At 31.2% G+C, this 17,585-nt stretch overlaps 4 protein-coding genes across 4 annotated transcripts; 2 read left to right on the forward strand and 2 right to left on the reverse strand.

The window, feature by feature from the left end:
• Positions 1-9,152: 9,152 nt before the first annotated feature.
• Positions 9,153-10,705, reverse strand: F4807DRAFT_447647 (uncharacterized protein). The gene is made up of 2 exons (XM_047999890.1): positions 10,149-10,705; positions 9,153-10,092 (listed from the first exon to the last, which is right to left on the reverse strand). Exons 1-2 carry the CDS (start codon positions 10,302-10,304, stop codon positions 9,598-9,600), a joined length of 651 nt encoding a protein of 216 aa, XP_047848835.1. The 5' UTR covers positions 10,305-10,705; the 3' UTR covers positions 9,153-9,597.
• A 375-nt stretch (positions 10,706-11,080) lies between these two features.
• On the forward strand, positions 11,081-12,001 carry F4807DRAFT_337103 (uncharacterized protein). Its single transcript, XM_047995340.1, has 3 exons — positions 11,081-11,250; positions 11,318-11,587; positions 11,646-12,001. Exons 1-3 carry the CDS (start codon positions 11,182-11,184, stop codon positions 11,883-11,885), a joined length of 579 nt encoding a protein of 192 aa, XP_047848836.1. The 5' UTR covers positions 11,081-11,181; the 3' UTR covers positions 11,886-12,001.
• An 891-nt stretch (positions 12,002-12,892) lies between these two features.
• On the reverse strand, positions 12,893-15,186 carry F4807DRAFT_454717 (C6 transcription factor; the record flags this gene model as incomplete). Its single annotated transcript, XM_048000615.1, has 4 exons — positions 12,893-14,086; positions 14,142-14,603; positions 14,669-14,696; positions 14,759-15,186. The coding sequence occupies 4 exons, from the start codon at positions 15,184-15,186 to the stop codon at positions 12,893-12,895; spliced, it is 2,112 nt and encodes a 703-aa protein (XP_047848837.1).
• Positions 15,187-15,428: 242 nt separating this feature from the next.
• Positions 15,429-17,526, forward strand: F4807DRAFT_447655 (putative efflux pump antibiotic resistance protein). Its single transcript, XM_047999891.1, has 2 exons — positions 15,429-15,718; positions 15,809-17,526. The coding sequence occupies exons 1-2, from the start codon at positions 15,548-15,550 to the stop codon at positions 17,306-17,308; spliced, it is 1,671 nt and encodes a 556-aa protein (XP_047848838.1). The 5' UTR covers positions 15,429-15,547; the 3' UTR covers positions 17,309-17,526.
• The last annotated feature ends 59 nt before the right edge of the window (positions 17,527-17,585 follow it).

The following is a 17,585-nucleotide window of genomic DNA, read 5'->3' on the forward strand; positions in this document are numbered from 1 at the left end:
ATCAATAAGTGGGCCCCGAGGAAACGCTCATACAAAAATTTGAACTAATGGCGGGGGTTCAGGGAAACGTTCGATCTTTGGCTGTACACTGTATACTAGCAAACTTGTCGGCGTTTTTATAACGCAAGTTACCCGGCATAACCAACGATATTTATTTTAATATTTTTTTCTTTAAATATTATATATAAATTCGTTTTTATTTTAAAAACGTATATTAATTAATATTACGAATAATATTTATAATATTTTATTATTTAATTTTAAATTTATAAAAAATATTTTATTATATTATTATATTTTTAATTATTTTTTTTATTAAACGTATATAAATTTTATAATTAATTTAATTAAATATTTTATTATTATATTATTATATATTTTAATTTTAAAATTAAAAATAATTTAATATTTTTATTTAATTTATATTTTTAATAAATTATATATTATTTAAATTTTTTTATTTACCGTAATATTTTTAAAATTAATATTTTATATATATTATTATGTTTTTATAAATTTAAAACGTATTATATAATTTTTATTTTAATTAATAATAATAATATTATTATTATTTTAATTTTTTTAAAATATTTTATATATATATTTAATTTATTTTTAATAAAATATTATATAATTTTAATTTTTTATTTTTTTAAAAAAGTAAATATTAAATATTAAACGTTATTTTATTAATTTATTTTCGGTTTATTATTATTTATTTAATATATAAACTTTTCATTATTTTTTTATATATAAATTTAAATTAATTTTTTTTAAATTTAATTATTATTTTAAACGTTTTATTATTTATTTTTAATTTTTTTATTATTTTATTATTTATATTTAAACATGAAGTTAATTTTAATATTAATAATATATTTATTATTTTTCATTTAAATGTTTATTATTTTATATTTATTATTATATTTATTATAATTTAATTCTTTAATAATTTTAATTTAACTTTTAATTTTATTTCCGTTAAAAACATGTAATTTTTTTTATTTAATTTTAAATAAATATTAATATTAAATAAAGTTTTATATTTTAATTAATAATTAATAATTAATTTAATATATTATATTTTTAATTATTTTTAATTTTAAATTTTTATTTTAAATATATAAATATTATATATTTATATTAATAATTTATATTTGTTTTTTTAATTATTATATTATAATTTATTATAAATATATATATTTAATTATATTTTTTATTTAAGTTTAATAATTTTTTATTTTATATTTATTTTTTATTATTTATTTAATTATTTATATTTATAATAATTAAAATAAAAGTTAAATATATAATATATTAATATTATTTAATTTATATCGTTTATTTTAAATATTATATATAATTTCATTTTATTTAAAATATTTAATAATTATATAATTATAAAAATTAATAATTTTAAATTATATATTTCATTTATTTAATTTTTAAAATATTCCGATTTTATATATTTAACTCGTAATATAAATTCGTTTTAAAAAATTATTTATTTCTATATTATTATATTTATTATAATATTAAAAATTATTTATTCCAATTATTTATTTATATTAAATTATATATTTTTATAATAAATCTTTATTTATTTATATTATTTATATATTAATTATTTATTTAATATATATATTTTATTTTATATTTTTTTATTATATTAAACTTATAATTAATATATAAAATAAAATGAAATATTTATATTTATATTTAATATAATTTATATGTTATATAATATTTATTTTATATTAATTATTTTTAATTTTAAATATATATATAATTTATTAAAATTAAAATGTTTTATTTTTAAATAATAAATATTAAATAATTTATTTTATTTATAATATATTAATTTAAATAAATAATAATAATATTTTTTAATAATTTTATTATTATTATTTTATTTTTTATTTATTTTATTATTTTATATTTTATTATTTTTTTTATTATAATATAATTATTTATATTAATATTATTATTTAAATTTCTTTAATAAATTTTTTTTAATTATATTATTATATATATATTTATTTATTTAAATTAAATTTAATAAATATTTAATATTATATTATTATATTTTTTTTATTTAATTAAATTATAATATATAAATAAATTTATAATATTAATTATTATTTATTATATTTTCCTTTATATTTATATATTTTATATATAATTATTTTAATTTTTTATAATTAAAATAAATAATAAAACCTTTTATTTTAATATATTCTTTAAAATATAACGCTTTAACCGCTATCCCACGGTTAATATATTATTTAAGTTTATTAAATTTATTAAATTTATTTTTTCATTTTATTATTATAATTATTATAAATATTAAATTTAATTTATTTCATTTATTAAAAAATAATTATTTTTTATTATTTTTATTTTTAATATAAAATATTATATTTATAATTATTATACATTTATTAAATAAATTTAATTTATTTTAATAATTTAATTATATTTAATTTTATATTTAAATAATTTATTTCCCGGTTAATTTTTATTTTAATATTATTATTTATAATAAATTTAAATATTTTATTTTTTTTAATATAGTTATTATAACTTTTATAATTTAAATAAATAATATAATAATTTATTTTTAATTTATGATTTATTATTTAATATTATATATAATTATTACATTTTTATTTTTTAATATAATTAAATTTATAAAATAATTTAAAAAAAAACTTAATTAAAAATTCAATAATTATTTTATATAAATTTAATTTATTATTTTATATATTATTTAATATAAATTAAATATAATATTAATTAAATTTAAATTTAAATTAATAATTTTTATTATATTTTTAATATATAATATATTAATATATAAAAATTATTAATTTATTAATAAATAAACCCCGAAAAAAACATTTATATAAAACTTTAAAATAATAATAAAATATTAAAAAAAAAACGTTATTTTTAATTAAATATTATATTTTAATTTATTATATTAATTAATTTTAAAAAATAACGTAAATTATATATAAAATTTATTAATTTAAAAATTATAATTTAATTTTTATTTTAAAAATTTTAAAATATAAAAAATAATTATTTTAATAATATAAATTATAATAATTAATGAAAATTATAATAATTAATAAAAATTATAATAATTAATAAAAATTATAATTATATTATTATATTTAAAAACGTTTTAAAATAATAATTATAAAATTTATAAAATCCTTATTAAATTAAATTAATATAATTAATTTAAATTTAATTTTTTCATAAATTTTAAACCGGGGAAATTCCGTTTTTTTATATATTTAAAATTTTAAAAAATAAGATTTTTTTTTTTATTTTAAAAATTCTTTCATTAATACTTTCCCCACTTTTACCTTTATACTAGTATATCTTAAATTAATCGATTGTAGAAAATTTAAGCTTTAAAATAATTATGAGTTTATAATTATATTTATAAAATTTATCGATTTATAAACGTTTTTTTAAACTTTATTTTAAACGTTTTATTTTATCGAAATAATTATTTTTTAAATTTTAAAGCCGATTACGTAAGCGGGGGTTAAACTTTAACCTTAATAAAAATTAACCTTAACTTTAATTATATAACCTTAACCCTAAAAAAACGGGTCCTAAGTTAATTAAGGATGGGGTTAATTTTAAATTAAATAAAAATTAAAAATAATTATTAAAAAAAATAATTATTAAAGTATTAAAATTAAAATAATATAAACCATTTAATTAATACGCTTATATTAAAAAATAATTATTAAAATACTTTAATAATTATAATATAATTATTTAAATCCGGAACTTTAATTTTATAATTAATTTAAACATTATTTTATAAAAAATTTAAATAAATTATTTTATAATAATTTTAAATAATAATTTATAAAAGATTTAAATAAATTACTTTATAATTATTTTAAATAATATTTTATAAAAAATTTAAATAAATTATTTTATAATTATTCCGAATAATATTTTATAAAATTATTTTATAACTTCTTTATTTATTATTTAATAAAAGATTTTTAAAAACCACCTTATAATTAACGTAAATATTATTTAATAAAATTAATTAATAATTATATTAAATAATTTTTATAAAAAAAATCCGTAAAAATTATTTAAAAGTTAAATTTATTAATAAAATTAAAAAATTCTAGGAAATAATTTACTTTTACTTAAATAATATATTAAAGTTTAATTTAAAAGAATTATTTTATAATTATTTTAAATATTATCTAAAAAAACAAATCTATAAAAATTATTTTAAATATTTTTTTAATATTATTTTATAAAAAAATTAATTAAATTTACTTTATATTTTTTCTTTAAATTATAATTTTAAAACGTATAAATTATTATTATAATAATAATATTAATATAAATTATTATTTAATAATAATATTAATATAAATTATTATTTAATAATAATAATTTTATTATATAAATATAATGGTTTTATTATATAAATATATTTTAAAATTTTTATTAATAAATATTATATTTATTTAAAAATTATTATTATTTTATATAATATTTTATAAATGATTTATTTTAAATTATAACCGTAAAAAATAATTATAAATAATATTTAATAAAATTATTTTATTATAATAATAATAAAAATATATTTTATATTTATTATTTATTTTTTTATTTATAAATATTTTAACTTTAATATAATTTTAATATGTTAATTTTATAAAAAAACTTTTTAAATTAAATAAATAAATATATTATTTAAACTTATAATAAAATTATATTTTATTAATATATTATATAAAATATTTTATAAATGTATTCCGTAATTTTATTTAATAAATGCTTTATTAAATATTATGTATTATATTATTATTTAATATATATAATTTTTAAAATTTATCCTTATAAATTTTTATTATATATTTTTTTTATTTTTATTTTCCGATATTTATTTAAGTTATCCCGGCTTTTTTTTTTTAGATAAAGGTATATATTTTTTATTTAAAGTTTATCCATTTTTTTTACCTTATTGCCGGGAAATTTTATTTATTTTTTTAACCGGTGTTTACCCAATGCATTTTTATTATATTTTATACTTTTATTTATTTTTAAACCCGTGTATTATAATAAAAAAAGTTAATAAAAATATTAATTAAAATTTAAAAAATAAAAGAATTAATTTGTTATTAAATAAAATTCACGGCTTATTTTTCTTATTTTTTTTTCGGAAGTTACGGCTTGTGAAAGTATTATTTTATTTATAATTTACTTGATTTATTATAAAAAAAAAGTGGTTTATACGTAGAAAATTTAATATTTTTTTTCTTATAAAACCTTTTTTTTTTAATGTTAATAACTTTATAAATATTAATTATATATATATATATTTTATATTAACGTTTATATAAATAATTAAATTATATAATAACCTTGGTTACATTATGATAAGATTAAAATTTATAAAGTTATTTATTATTATATAAACGTATAAATTTAATATTTTTAAACGTTTTAAAAATAAAAAAAATAAAATTTTTTAAAATTTTTTTTTTTCGTAACTTTAACTTTAAAGTTACTTTAAATTAACCTTAAATAATTTTAAGATTTTTTTTATTTTAAGCTTAAATAACCTTAAAATAACTTAAAGTAAGTTATAAGGCTTTAAGGTAAATTATAAGGTAAAAATAATTATTAAAAAAAATAATTATCGAGGTATTAAAATTAAAGTTATACGGACCATGTAATTAATGCGTTTATATTAAAAAATGGTTATTAAAGTGCTTTAATAATCATAATATAATTATTTAAGCTTTAATTTAAATAAAAATTAAAAATAATTATTAAAACATTTTAATAATTATAATATAATTATTTAATTAAAAATAATTATCGAAAAAAATAATTATTAAAATATTAAAATTAAAATTATATAAATCATTTAATTAATGCGCTTACATTAAAAAATAATTATCGAAATATTTTAATAATTATAATATAATTATTTAATTTTATTAAAATTAAATATTTAATTATTAAAAGTTTTATTAATTTAAATTTTTTTTTTATATTATTTTATTTTTTTACGAAACGTAAATATAATATTACCGTTTTATAATTATTTTATAATTATAATTTCTTATAATTTTAAAACTTTATTTATTATTTTTATTATTTTTTTAATATTATATATTATAAATTTAAATTTCGTTTAAATATTTTTAATTATCATTTTTTTATTTTTTTAATTAAAATTATTAAAATAAATATTTAATTATAAATAATAACGTTATTATAATTAATAATTATATTTACTTATAATTTTTAAATTAAAATAATATTAATTTATAATAAAATTAATTTTAAAAAGAAATATATAATATTTATTTCGGTTTTTATTTTTTTTAAAAAATTAATTTTTATTAAAAAAATATTTTCTTAATATTTTTTAATTATAAAGCGTTGCTGTTTTTTTATCCGATAATTAATTATTATTAAATTATATATTTATTTATTAAATAATTTATTTAATAATTTTATTTATTTTTATTATTTATTAAAATAATGTTTTAATTATATTTTTATTATTTTAATATATTTTCTTTTTATTTATTTTAATGGTTTATTTATTATTAAACGCGTTATTATTACGGTTTAAACTTATTTTAATTAAATTAATAATATTATTTATTAACGCATTAATTATTATATTTCCCGTTTATATGTTAATAACGATATTAACGGGAAACATTTTATTATTAAATTTAATTAATAATTATATAATGTTTTTACGTTAAATACGTTATAATTTCATCGTAAATAATTTTTTTTTTCCTTTATATTAAGAGCAATGCTAGCCGCGCAGTATGATGTTGCTTATCTCCGCCGCGCAGTAGCGCTAAAAAAGCGCATCCGAAAGAGGTATAGATCAGGTACCTTTGCTCCCATACAAACCGTCATATAATTGAATGTACCTTTGCAACACCGACACACAACTTGTTTTCAATCAACTTCAATCAATTATTCCTCACTGAATCTTGGTTCAAATTTCCAATAATTATAATATAATAAAAGCGCTCAATCCATTCTATATACAGTCCTAGTTGCAGGACCTAAAAGATAAGCCTTGCAAAGATATTCAAAGTTGAAGTTGGAGGAGTACTTAGATCGCGGTCGCAAGTGTTGGAAATGCTTCAATCCGACCGATCTTTTCAACGTCCAATATCTCTTTCAGACGCCCGTTTTACGTCCTGCAAATGGAGCTGTATATAGAGTAGACTGAGCATTTTTGAATTATTGTAATTGCAAGATATTTGAATTAGTATTGAGCGAGAAATAATTGATTGAACTTAAATACAGCGTTAGAGGGTGTTCTACACACCGTTCGAACGCTAGCGCGATTCTTAGCGGCACTGCGCGGCGGAGATAAGCAACATCATACTGCGCGGCTAGCATTGCTCTATATTAATATATTATTTAATTTATATGGTTTAAATTATTATTTTTTATAATTTAATATTATTTAAATTAAAAATTAATATTTTCTTTTAAATATTTTATATTATTTTATTTTATTTAAAATATTAAATAATTTTTTAATTATATTAAAAATAAAATTTTAATAACTTTAAATTATATATTTTATTTATTAAATATTTAAAATATTTCATTAAATTTTATATTTAAAACGTAATATAAATACTTTTTATAATAAATTATTTATTTTTATATTATTTTTATTTTTTATAATATTATATATAATGTTTTTAATATTTAAAATATTTTATATTTTATTTATTTTATATTTAATATTTATTATATATATATTAAATATAATATTTTTATATAAATAAAATTTTAATAACTTTATTAAATTAAATAAAATAATTATATATATTATTTATTTATATTAATAATTTTTATTTAAAATTTATTTTAATTTAAAATATTTTATATAATATAAATATATTTTATATAAAATGTATTTATTTATTAAATAAATTATAATAATATTTTTTTATTTTTTTTATTTTTTTAATATTATTATTTATTTTATTTATTTTATTTATATTATTTTATTATATTATTATTATAATTTTATTATTTTATTATTTTATTATTTTATTATTTTATTATTTTATTATTTTATTATTTTATTATTTTATTATTTTATTATTTTATTATTTTATTTATATATTTTATTTATTTAAATTAAATTTAATAAATATTTAATATTATATTAATATTTATATTTTTATTTATATTAATTATATTATATAAATAAATTTATAATATATCGTATTATTTAATATATTTTATTTTAATTTTTATATATTTTATATATATTTAATTTATTTTTTAATAATTAAAATAAATAATAAACTTTTTTATTTTAATCCATGCCCTGGAATATAGCGCTTTAACCGCTGTTTTACGGTTGATTCGACGTTATTTTCTTCCCTTGCTTTGATTAGTTGTATCCTTGCTTACGTCAGCCCCGCTCTCCCGGCTTTAATGCCACTGCTTTTAAGTTTGGTCCTTACAAATCAATAGCAGGTTAATTAGACTGTAGATTCAAGACAGGTTTAATTAGATTAAAGGTTCATTACAACATCAATTAGACTATTGTTTCAATTGCTGTTCAATCTCGGTTCGATTAAACTGCAGGTTCAACTGTAGATCAACTACAGTCTAATCGCAGGTCAATCGCAGGTCAATTAGACTGTTGTTTCAACTGCAGTTCAATCCAGGTTTAATTCGACTACAGGTTCAACAGCTGTTCAATACAGGTTCAATTAGTCAGCAGGTCAGTTGCAGTTCAATTAGACTACTGGATCAACTGTAGATCAATCGCAGGTCAATTGGACTGCAGGTCCTTTTGAAGATTTAGTCCATTGTAAGATCCCTTCTAGTCTAGGATCCCTTCTAATCTAGGATCCCTTCTAATCTAAGATCCCTTCTAGTCTAAAATCCCTTCCAGTCTAAAATGGCCCTTAGTCTAGGATCGCTTCTTGTCTAAAATCAGGTCTATTCTAAGATCAGTTCTAGTCCAAAATGCCCTATAATCTAAAGTCAGGTCTAGTCCAAAATCAGGTCCTGGCCGAAATCTCCTCTAGTCTTAAATCCCTTGTAGTCCAAAATCTCCTCAAGTCTAAAATCTCCCCTAGTCCAAAAGAGCCTTAAATCTAAACTAACTTTTAAATCAAAATGACCTCTAATTTGAAATCTCTTCTAGTCTAAAATCAGGTCCATACTAAGGTCCCTTCTAGTCTAAAATCTCCTCCAGTCTAAAATCTGTTGAAGTCTAAAATCTCCCCTAGTCTAGAATCTCTCCTAGTCTAGAATCTCTTCTAGTCTAAGATCCCTTCTAGTCTAAGATCCCTTCTTGTCTGAAATCCCTTGAAGTCTAAAATCCTCCCTAGTCCAAAATCAGGTTCAATACAGGTTCAATAGCAGCTCAATTAGTCAGCTAGGTCAACCACGGTTCAATCCAGGTTCAATTAAACTATAGGTTCAATCGCAGTGCGTTCGCAGTTTAGCCAGCAGTTCAACTGCTGTTCAATCGCGGTCCGATTAAACTGCATGTTCAATTGTAAATCAACTTCCCTATAAAACTATTTCGAAAACCGCCCAACCAGCAAGTCTCTCGTTGCCCCAAAGAATTCCTTTGATAGCGTAGCTGAGAACGGTCTTAAGCGTGTCAGAATGTGTGGTCGCGTTGAGTCCAAAGTTGTTCTTCTCCTTGTCGATGCCACCGACTATGTATGCGTCGTCGGGATCAAGCCCGATGTTCGGCTGGACCGTCACAGAAAGGTTGACGGGAGTAACTCCAGCCACGGAGTACGTGACGTTGGAAACGTCCGGACGCGCTAACCCGCACCAATCGCTGGAAGAGACCGAGATGTATCCTGTCTTCTTCGGAATAGTGTAGGATTTGCCAGCGACTGTCGTGGTACCTTCGATTGTGAAAGTAACGTCGACCTTTCCACCGGGGCCGGTACAGTAAAGACCGCTGTTGGGACGCAGCTTGAAATGGCCTAATAAGCCATCCCTATCGTTGGGAAGGAGTTTAAAGGGAAGGCGAAGGTAGTCCCATGTACCCTGGAACGTGTAAGTTAGGTTTGAGGAGCATAAATCTTGAGGGGACAGTAACGCACAGCATCGTTGACAGTAATTGAACCGTGATCGACATGGTCGTACCCGGCCGACCACCCGCTCTTGTCGGGAATGGAAGGGGTGATGGCAGTGACTGTGAAGTCAAGGCCGTCTGGAAGCCCTTTGAGGTATACAGCTTGGTTGAGATCTCCAGGCATGGTACGAGTTGCAGTACGCAAAGAGACGCAGGGGAGAGTACTTGAAGAGCACTTAAGGATCTCTCGCGGAACTTCTACATCCCCTCCAGCCTTATATATGGCTATACGTAGGGTTCGGTCCTGGCACGCTATCGATACTAGCACACCCTTGCCGCACCCCGATTTTCTATTCAGCTTTGTAGGGACTCGGACTTGACAGCACTTGTCGAGTCAAGTACAGGTCCGCTGTGATAGTCCGGAAGGCAAGGCTAGAATGACTGGCTCAGCCACGATGTCGGCGGCTTCTACTTCAGCTCCCTTTACTTGGGCGCCTCCTGGCCAGTAGACCATGAGACTATCGCTTAAGGCGTCAACAGGTGAGATAAGAGGCACATGCACGACGAATGCGTTGTCAATTCTTTCTAGCCTTTTCCATTTTGTAGAGCTTTCTGAATCGGGTCACCATCCCTCATCAATAATGGGAATCATTGGATAGAATGCAATGTAGCTTGCCACGAGCCATCTGGTTCCACCAATAACGTTGCATCTGGAAGTGCATTTCAGCTGCATCCTTCCTTTGAAAAGATATGCAGATGGTCGCTGATTGACATCCACTATTCCTATTCACAAACTTCCAAGTATGAAACCAAGCGGATTCTTTCCGGCAAACAGACCTCCGAGCTCTGCTTCAGGTAGGCTCTTTTGGGAGTTTGAGTAGGCAATCTCCATCTGCCCATTTATCTACCCATTAGCTATAAGTAAGACAGATGGTGTTTTTTGGGCCCTGGAAATTCGTGAAAGGCTCCTTTTCTTGGATAAAATGTTCCTTGACTTCTAGGCTGTCTTCAATTGAGCACCTAGCCACTTACCCGTGACATTTATTCAAGCTTCCGCCATCATGGCGCAAACAGTTGCCGTCGCCGGTGTCATACTTACAGCGGCCGCGCTCGCAGTGGGTGTTGGCCAGGTAAATCCCTCCCCTACGACAGGATCTACAGTCTATGTTCTGACCAATTTCGGTTCCTTACCTCTAGCTGGTCGTAGCTCTGGACAGCGGTGACGACACCCTCCAAAGCAAGGACCACTGGATGCATTGCACGGTCCTAAACGAAACGCAGTTCGACATCGTGTACGACCGGGAATACTGGGATTCCGGCACGTACTATCAAGCGCCCCCGCAGAAGATTGCCAAGTTCTCAGCGGGAACTTTCTCCGTCTGTAAGAAGACGGGGTTCGCTGGGGTATCGGGCGGTAATTCCTGGAAGGTCATCTTGGATGATAACACTGTCTTTCGCTTCTCTCTTGTATGATCAACGGCTCTCGCCCACCTATACCACAGAGAAGTGCTAACACTTTGGTCAGGGGTATACCGATCCCGTCATAGGAAGCCGCAAATCAGCCGCCGTCGATTCGAATGGAAATCCCCAGGACGGCTACGATGCTGCCGCGGAGCGGGGTTGCAGTGGAAGATCTCCGATATACGAGGGGAAGGACGAGGATGGAGAAGTGACGTATTTCATCATTGACGTTACTTCTGTGACTGGACATCATTCCAAATATACTATCCAGCAGAGCGAGATTAAGGGCTGGAAGGATCGTTAAATCTATCTAGAAGAAATTGATAGTACAAGTTATGACTCGACGGATAGGAATGGGCTGACACCGATTTTACACGCTGTTAGGCAAGGACGTGAGTTGATGATATGTTTTTCGCCAGAAGTGATGCCCTAGACTACTTGAGAGATGGTAACCGACGGACGCTTGTTTCGCCTGCGTCCGAATGTGGGCGAGAAGCTGTAGTTCGGATGCTAACACGAAGCGATATTGAATCCGATGCGAGAGACAAACATGGTAAAACGCTGCTATGATATGCCGACGAGCACGGGCGAGAGGCCATCGTGCAGCTGCTTCTTTATTTATTCAACGCCGAGGGGGACGTATGTTCCCAGCTTCCCGAGGGGCAAAGGGCGTGCGAAAGTCTGCCTGGCCAATCCAGAAACCAATATATACGAGTCAGCCATATTTCCGGGGGGCTATATCAACGGTAGCCCACATCCTTCCCTTTAACTGTGCTATACTCCACTAGACACCTTCAAAGATTAGACATCCCGCCAGCCAAACCTCCTTGTTAAGAAAGTCGATAATAGGGAAGAAAAACCAACGAGTGCAACCAGCATCAACTCAAGTCTTCATCCCTCCTTAGAGCTGAGAGATAAGAGTCCCCTAGGCCGTAGGAACTCCTCGGCCCCTTCTCCAACCCCAGGTCCCTGATCCCGCGGTGTTTCAGCACGTCCGGAGGTTTCCCGTTACACGACTTCGGAGCTCTCTCCTATCTATTGTCGAAGGGTTTAGTTAGACCGTAGCCGTAGACTAGGTCGTCGCCGAATGTAACGTATTATGCGCCCGCGGCTCCCGCGAGACTCAACCGCGGCGTGGGCATGGCACTTGTATAAAAATGTATACAAAAAAATAGATTTAAGGGTATATTTCTTCCTTTGAAATTAATAATAATCTTATCTAACAAGTTGAATCCTATAATAACCTTCGAAATTTCGGCATGCAAAGTATTAAGCGGAAAATGTCACATGATCGACCTATCTGAAGCCGTTCTATTCTGCGAGCAATTGTTCCCACTGCACCCATTCGTTCGGGTCCATGTCGAAGGAAAAGAGTTCGGAAGCCTGGTACGGCTCCAAAGATTCGAAACCGGACATATTCGCGTCGTATCTGCGGAGTGGGTTTTCGCCCCAGCCGAGTGGATCTTGAGCGGCGGATCCGGTATCTGCGACCGGGTCTCCGGCTCTGGCCGGGGGCTCCGAGGGCCTTCGGCAGCGGCGGATGGCTTCGATGTATCGTGGCGTCGCCGGCTCGGGGAGGCCTTCTTCTTTGGATGCGGCGACGTATCCGTCCCAGACGTACAGCGTCCACCTCCCTAGCGCGGCCGACACGGCTCCCGTGAACTTTTCGAACACGATGGGGTAGTGAGAGAATAGGGAGCCGATCAGCTGCCACGATCTGTCGACTTCGGGCCCCGTCTTGCGGTGTCGCATTTCGACGAGCACGTAAAGCATGGTGTTCCAGAGAAAGCCCGAGCCGAATAGCCACCTGTACGTGTCTAGGCCGTGGGACCCTTTCTGTACCAGTATCGTGTACTCTAGCAGCTTGTTCGCGTTTGCGTATACGACCCGGCGCTCCCTTTCGGAAGCTTTGGCGGGGCTGTTGGCGAACTGTCGCGGGTTGTGGGCGAATATCCTCAGCCTGCATATCGAGGACCTGATCGAGACGGATACGTAGGTGTGGAACGGCTTGGCAGGGTCGCAGTAGCGCATGAATCTCCTCTCCCACCTATCCTCGATCTCGTTTATGATGCTCTCCTTCTTGGCGAACGGGACGCTCGGGTTGGAGAGCACCTCCCACCGCACGTCGCCGGGACACGACGCCGGAAACTTGCGTAGGGTATCCAGGATGTCGCATCTCATCACGCCGAGCGTGGTCGGGGTGATGCCGTCGCGCTCGGGTGGGGGATCCGCCATATCCGGGTAGAGGTCGTCGTCGTCGACGTTCAGGGGCGGTTTGGTATCGCCGCACAAGAGGTCCAGCGACGGTCGCGCGCCCATTACGTCGGCCGTGCGAAAGTCCATGTGGACGAGCTGACACCAGATTCTTCTCCTCATCTCCGTCTCGAACGGCGACAGCCCGAGAGACGTGCCGTCTCGGTGGAGTCCCATCTTACGCCCGAGGCGTACCGCCACTCCTGTCAGCACGAAAAGGGTATCGCAGCGATAGCTATTTCTCACGCACATCTTTTCTGTCAGATCGGGGTCGGATGCGAGAGACGCCTCTGCGGTTGCGGCTTACCAGGAAGATTGCGTATGCTTGGAGGGTAGTGGGACTAGAAGTCGACAAGAACCCCGCCTTCACCAAGGCCTGGCGAGTTGCCGACCTATAACGAGAATGCGTGGCGGGCTGGGACGCCCCGAACAAGTTCTGGCACTCTTCGCCCTTGAGGGCGGTGACGGCTGCGAAGTAGAAGGCGAACGCCAGCGCCTCTAGGCTTTTGGGCATGTCTCGCGGATTTCGCAGCCCGTCCGTCAACGCGGACCAGAATGTAGGGAAATGCAAGACCTTCATTAATGGGTCGGCTCGTTCGAGGTAGATTTCTTTCAATTTCAGCAATATCTGAGACGGGGGATGGAGCTCCGCCAAGTTTGCGAACTTGTTTCCGTATTCGGGATCGAGAAACATCCCGCTTTCGTTGGTAGTTAACTCATCCATCGTATCGCCTAAGGCGCCGACTTGTCCAACTTCGGGGTGATGGTACTACGTCGGGGGGTCAGAAAGCAGATTGCGCGAGGAAGATTCGTGAGTAGAGGTAGGATACGTACTTCGTCGCCTAAGTTGGACCAGGGAGCGCTGAGAAAATTCGATACGACATTTAGACACGACGTAAGATGAGACGCCGACGACGGACGTACCTTTCGAAGTAAGTTGACGTCCCCTCCTCCGTGATGAGTCGAGGTTTGGTCTCTTGGAGCCCGAACGGATCGCTCCGGGCTTGGCTTCGGGTCTCGGCGCCCTTACCTGTTTCGAGATCGGGCTGCGAGACCGTGTCGGTATCGGAATCGTCGAACTCTTCGGACGGCTCGATGTTCGCGCCGTACGACTTCAACAACTCTTCGTACCGCTTCAGCTTAGCGTGAATTCCCTCCCTGCGAGGCTTTGTGCGTTTGCGTTTCCCGCGTACGGGAGGCACGAAGCTGCATTGCTTCTCTGCCTTGACGCAGTTGGAGCACGGGGCGCGCCGGTCGCATTTGACCTTCCGCTGCCTGCAGATCAAGCAGGAGTAGCTTTTCAACCCGTCTTCTAGACTGGGCTGATTCTGACTTGCCGGCGAATGAGACATATCCGGATTTATTTCATCCCTAAGGTCGATCTCTGAAATCACATCGAACTCATAAAAGTCGCGATGGAAATAAGATCGGAGGACGCCCGAGGCCTCGGTGGCGTAGCAAGTGGATCTTCCTTTCGGGGTTCGGATAAAACCCAACTTTTGAGCTCCGAGAAGCGCCATGAGTCTCGCCCACCCTAACCCCTGATCTCGGCGTTGCGTGTCGATCCCGGAAATGATGTGAGAAAATTAGGCATCCTTCGTATATTTTTATATAAATATATATAGGTATTCTATATAAACTTGGCTATGAGCTGTAGAAATTTCGTGCAAACTTTCTCTATCTACCTATCATACCTATCTCTTTTCCTTCAATATGACAGTATCTAACTCTCCGTCAGATGGTGATGAGAAGCTCGCGGAGGGTCGGCCTGCCGAGGGTGCTCAGGGGACGGACGTCAAGGCGGATCACGCCACATATCCTAGCAACAAAAAGAGAGTCGTGATTATGGCGGCGCTCTATCTGGCTTCTTTCTTGGTGACTCTGGTATGTCAGCCTCCTATTTGAAGGGAACTAACTCTTCCATATTCTCTTCCAGAATCGCTGTACGATAGCTAAGCTCGGTGCAACCTGCAGGACCAGAATATCATCTCGACGGCGATCCCGCGCATCACTGACGAATTTCACTCGTTGGGCGACGTCGGCTGGTATGGCACGGCCTATCTGTTAACCATGTGTAGCTTTCAGCTTGTCATGGGCAAGGTCTTTAAATTCTATCCTGCCAAGCCTCTCTTCTTAGCTTGCTGTTTTATCTTCGAGGTCGGCTCCGCGGTCTGCGGCTCGGCTCCTAACTCGACGGCTTTCATCGTCGGCCGCGCCATCCAAGGCTTGGGCGCGTCCGGCTTATTCTCTGGGTTGATGGTCATCATGTTTCATACCATTCCGTTGCAGCAGCGGCCGATCTACCAAGGCATCTTCGGCGCGGTCTTCGCCATCGGGTCTGTAGTCGGACCTCTTATCGGAGGCAGTTTTACCGAAAAGGTGACCTGGAGATGGTGTTTCTACATCAATCTTCCCGTCGGCGCCGTATCGATCCTGGTCACGGCGCTGATATTGCACATACCTAACCAGAAGCTTGACGCGCCGGCCGAAGGATGGTTCGCGAAGCTGAAACAGCTCGACCCTATCGGCAACCTTGCGTTTTTCCCGGGTATTATATGCCTAGTCCTTGCTCTTCAATGGGGAGGAACCGTGTACCCGTGGAGGAGCGCCCGAATTATCGCGCTTCTGGTCCTCTGCGGCGTTCTCTGCCTCGTCTTCGTGGGCATTCAAGTTTGGAAGAAAGAAGAGGCGACCGTTCCTCCTCGCATCGTGAAGCAGCGCAGCGTCGCGGCTTCTATCTGGTTCGGGTTCTTCCACGGCGCCGGCATGATGGTCTTGACGTACTATCTTCCGATCTGGTTCCAGGCCATAAAAGACGTCAACGCCGTCCAGTCCGGAATTATGCTTCTTCCCCTGATACTCTCTGTGGTTGTCGGTTCTCTGTCTTCCGGCGTGGTCATTTCTAAGCTCGGCTACTACACGCCGTTCTTTTACCTCAGCTCGATTCTCATGCCTATCGGGGCGGGCCTTTTGACGACCTTCACGCCGACTACAGGTCATCCCAAGTGGATCGGTTATCAGGTTGTGTTCGGGTTCGGTCTCGGCTTTGGTGCCCAGCAGCCGTTAAATGTTGTTCAGACCGTCCTAGAGAGGCCGGATATCGCTACCGGGTCCGCGGTGGTTATGTTTACGCGCTTTCTTGGATCTGCGATATTTCTACCCGTTGGGCAAAACATCTTTCTCAACAGCCTCGTTTCGAAACTGACCAATCTCCCCGGTATCAGTCCGGCTTCTGTGACGGATGGCGGTGCCACCGAGTTGAGGAACCTTGCATCTGGGAACGATCTCGCGACGCTTCTGCTTGACTATAATTCTGCCCTCGTCGACGTGTTCTACATGATGGTAGCTACAGCTGGGCTGACTATCTTCGGAAGCGTTTTTGTGGAATGGCGCAGTTTGAAGGCTCGTGCCAGAGAGCAAGCAGGTCAGACCCGGAAATCCGATGAAGTCCCAGAAACTCGAGAATCTGTTTGACTTCATTTGATGTCTTGTCCGTGTTGCAATTTTCTAATGTTTAAGGAGCTATAATGAAGCTAATCTTCGAGGGACTCTAGAAGGGGACATACAATCATCTATACCTAGATGGATAGACCAAACTCGACTTTTTGTAATTTAGACTAAGTACATATTATAATATTCCACTCGTCCAGTTCTAATAAACTCATCCTTCTTTATCGGTCTCCTATACGCCTCCATGGTTTAGGCAGAATCTTCGTCCATTGCCAAAGGGGGTGTAACTGCCCGTCCCAAC

The sequence above is a fragment of the Annulohypoxylon truncatum genome, assembly GCF_022578515.1.
Source record: "Annulohypoxylon truncatum strain CBS 140777 unplaced genomic scaffold F4807scaffold_59, whole genome shotgun sequence".
Lineage (NCBI taxonomy): Eukaryota > Fungi > Ascomycota > Sordariomycetes > Xylariales > Hypoxylaceae > Annulohypoxylon > Annulohypoxylon truncatum.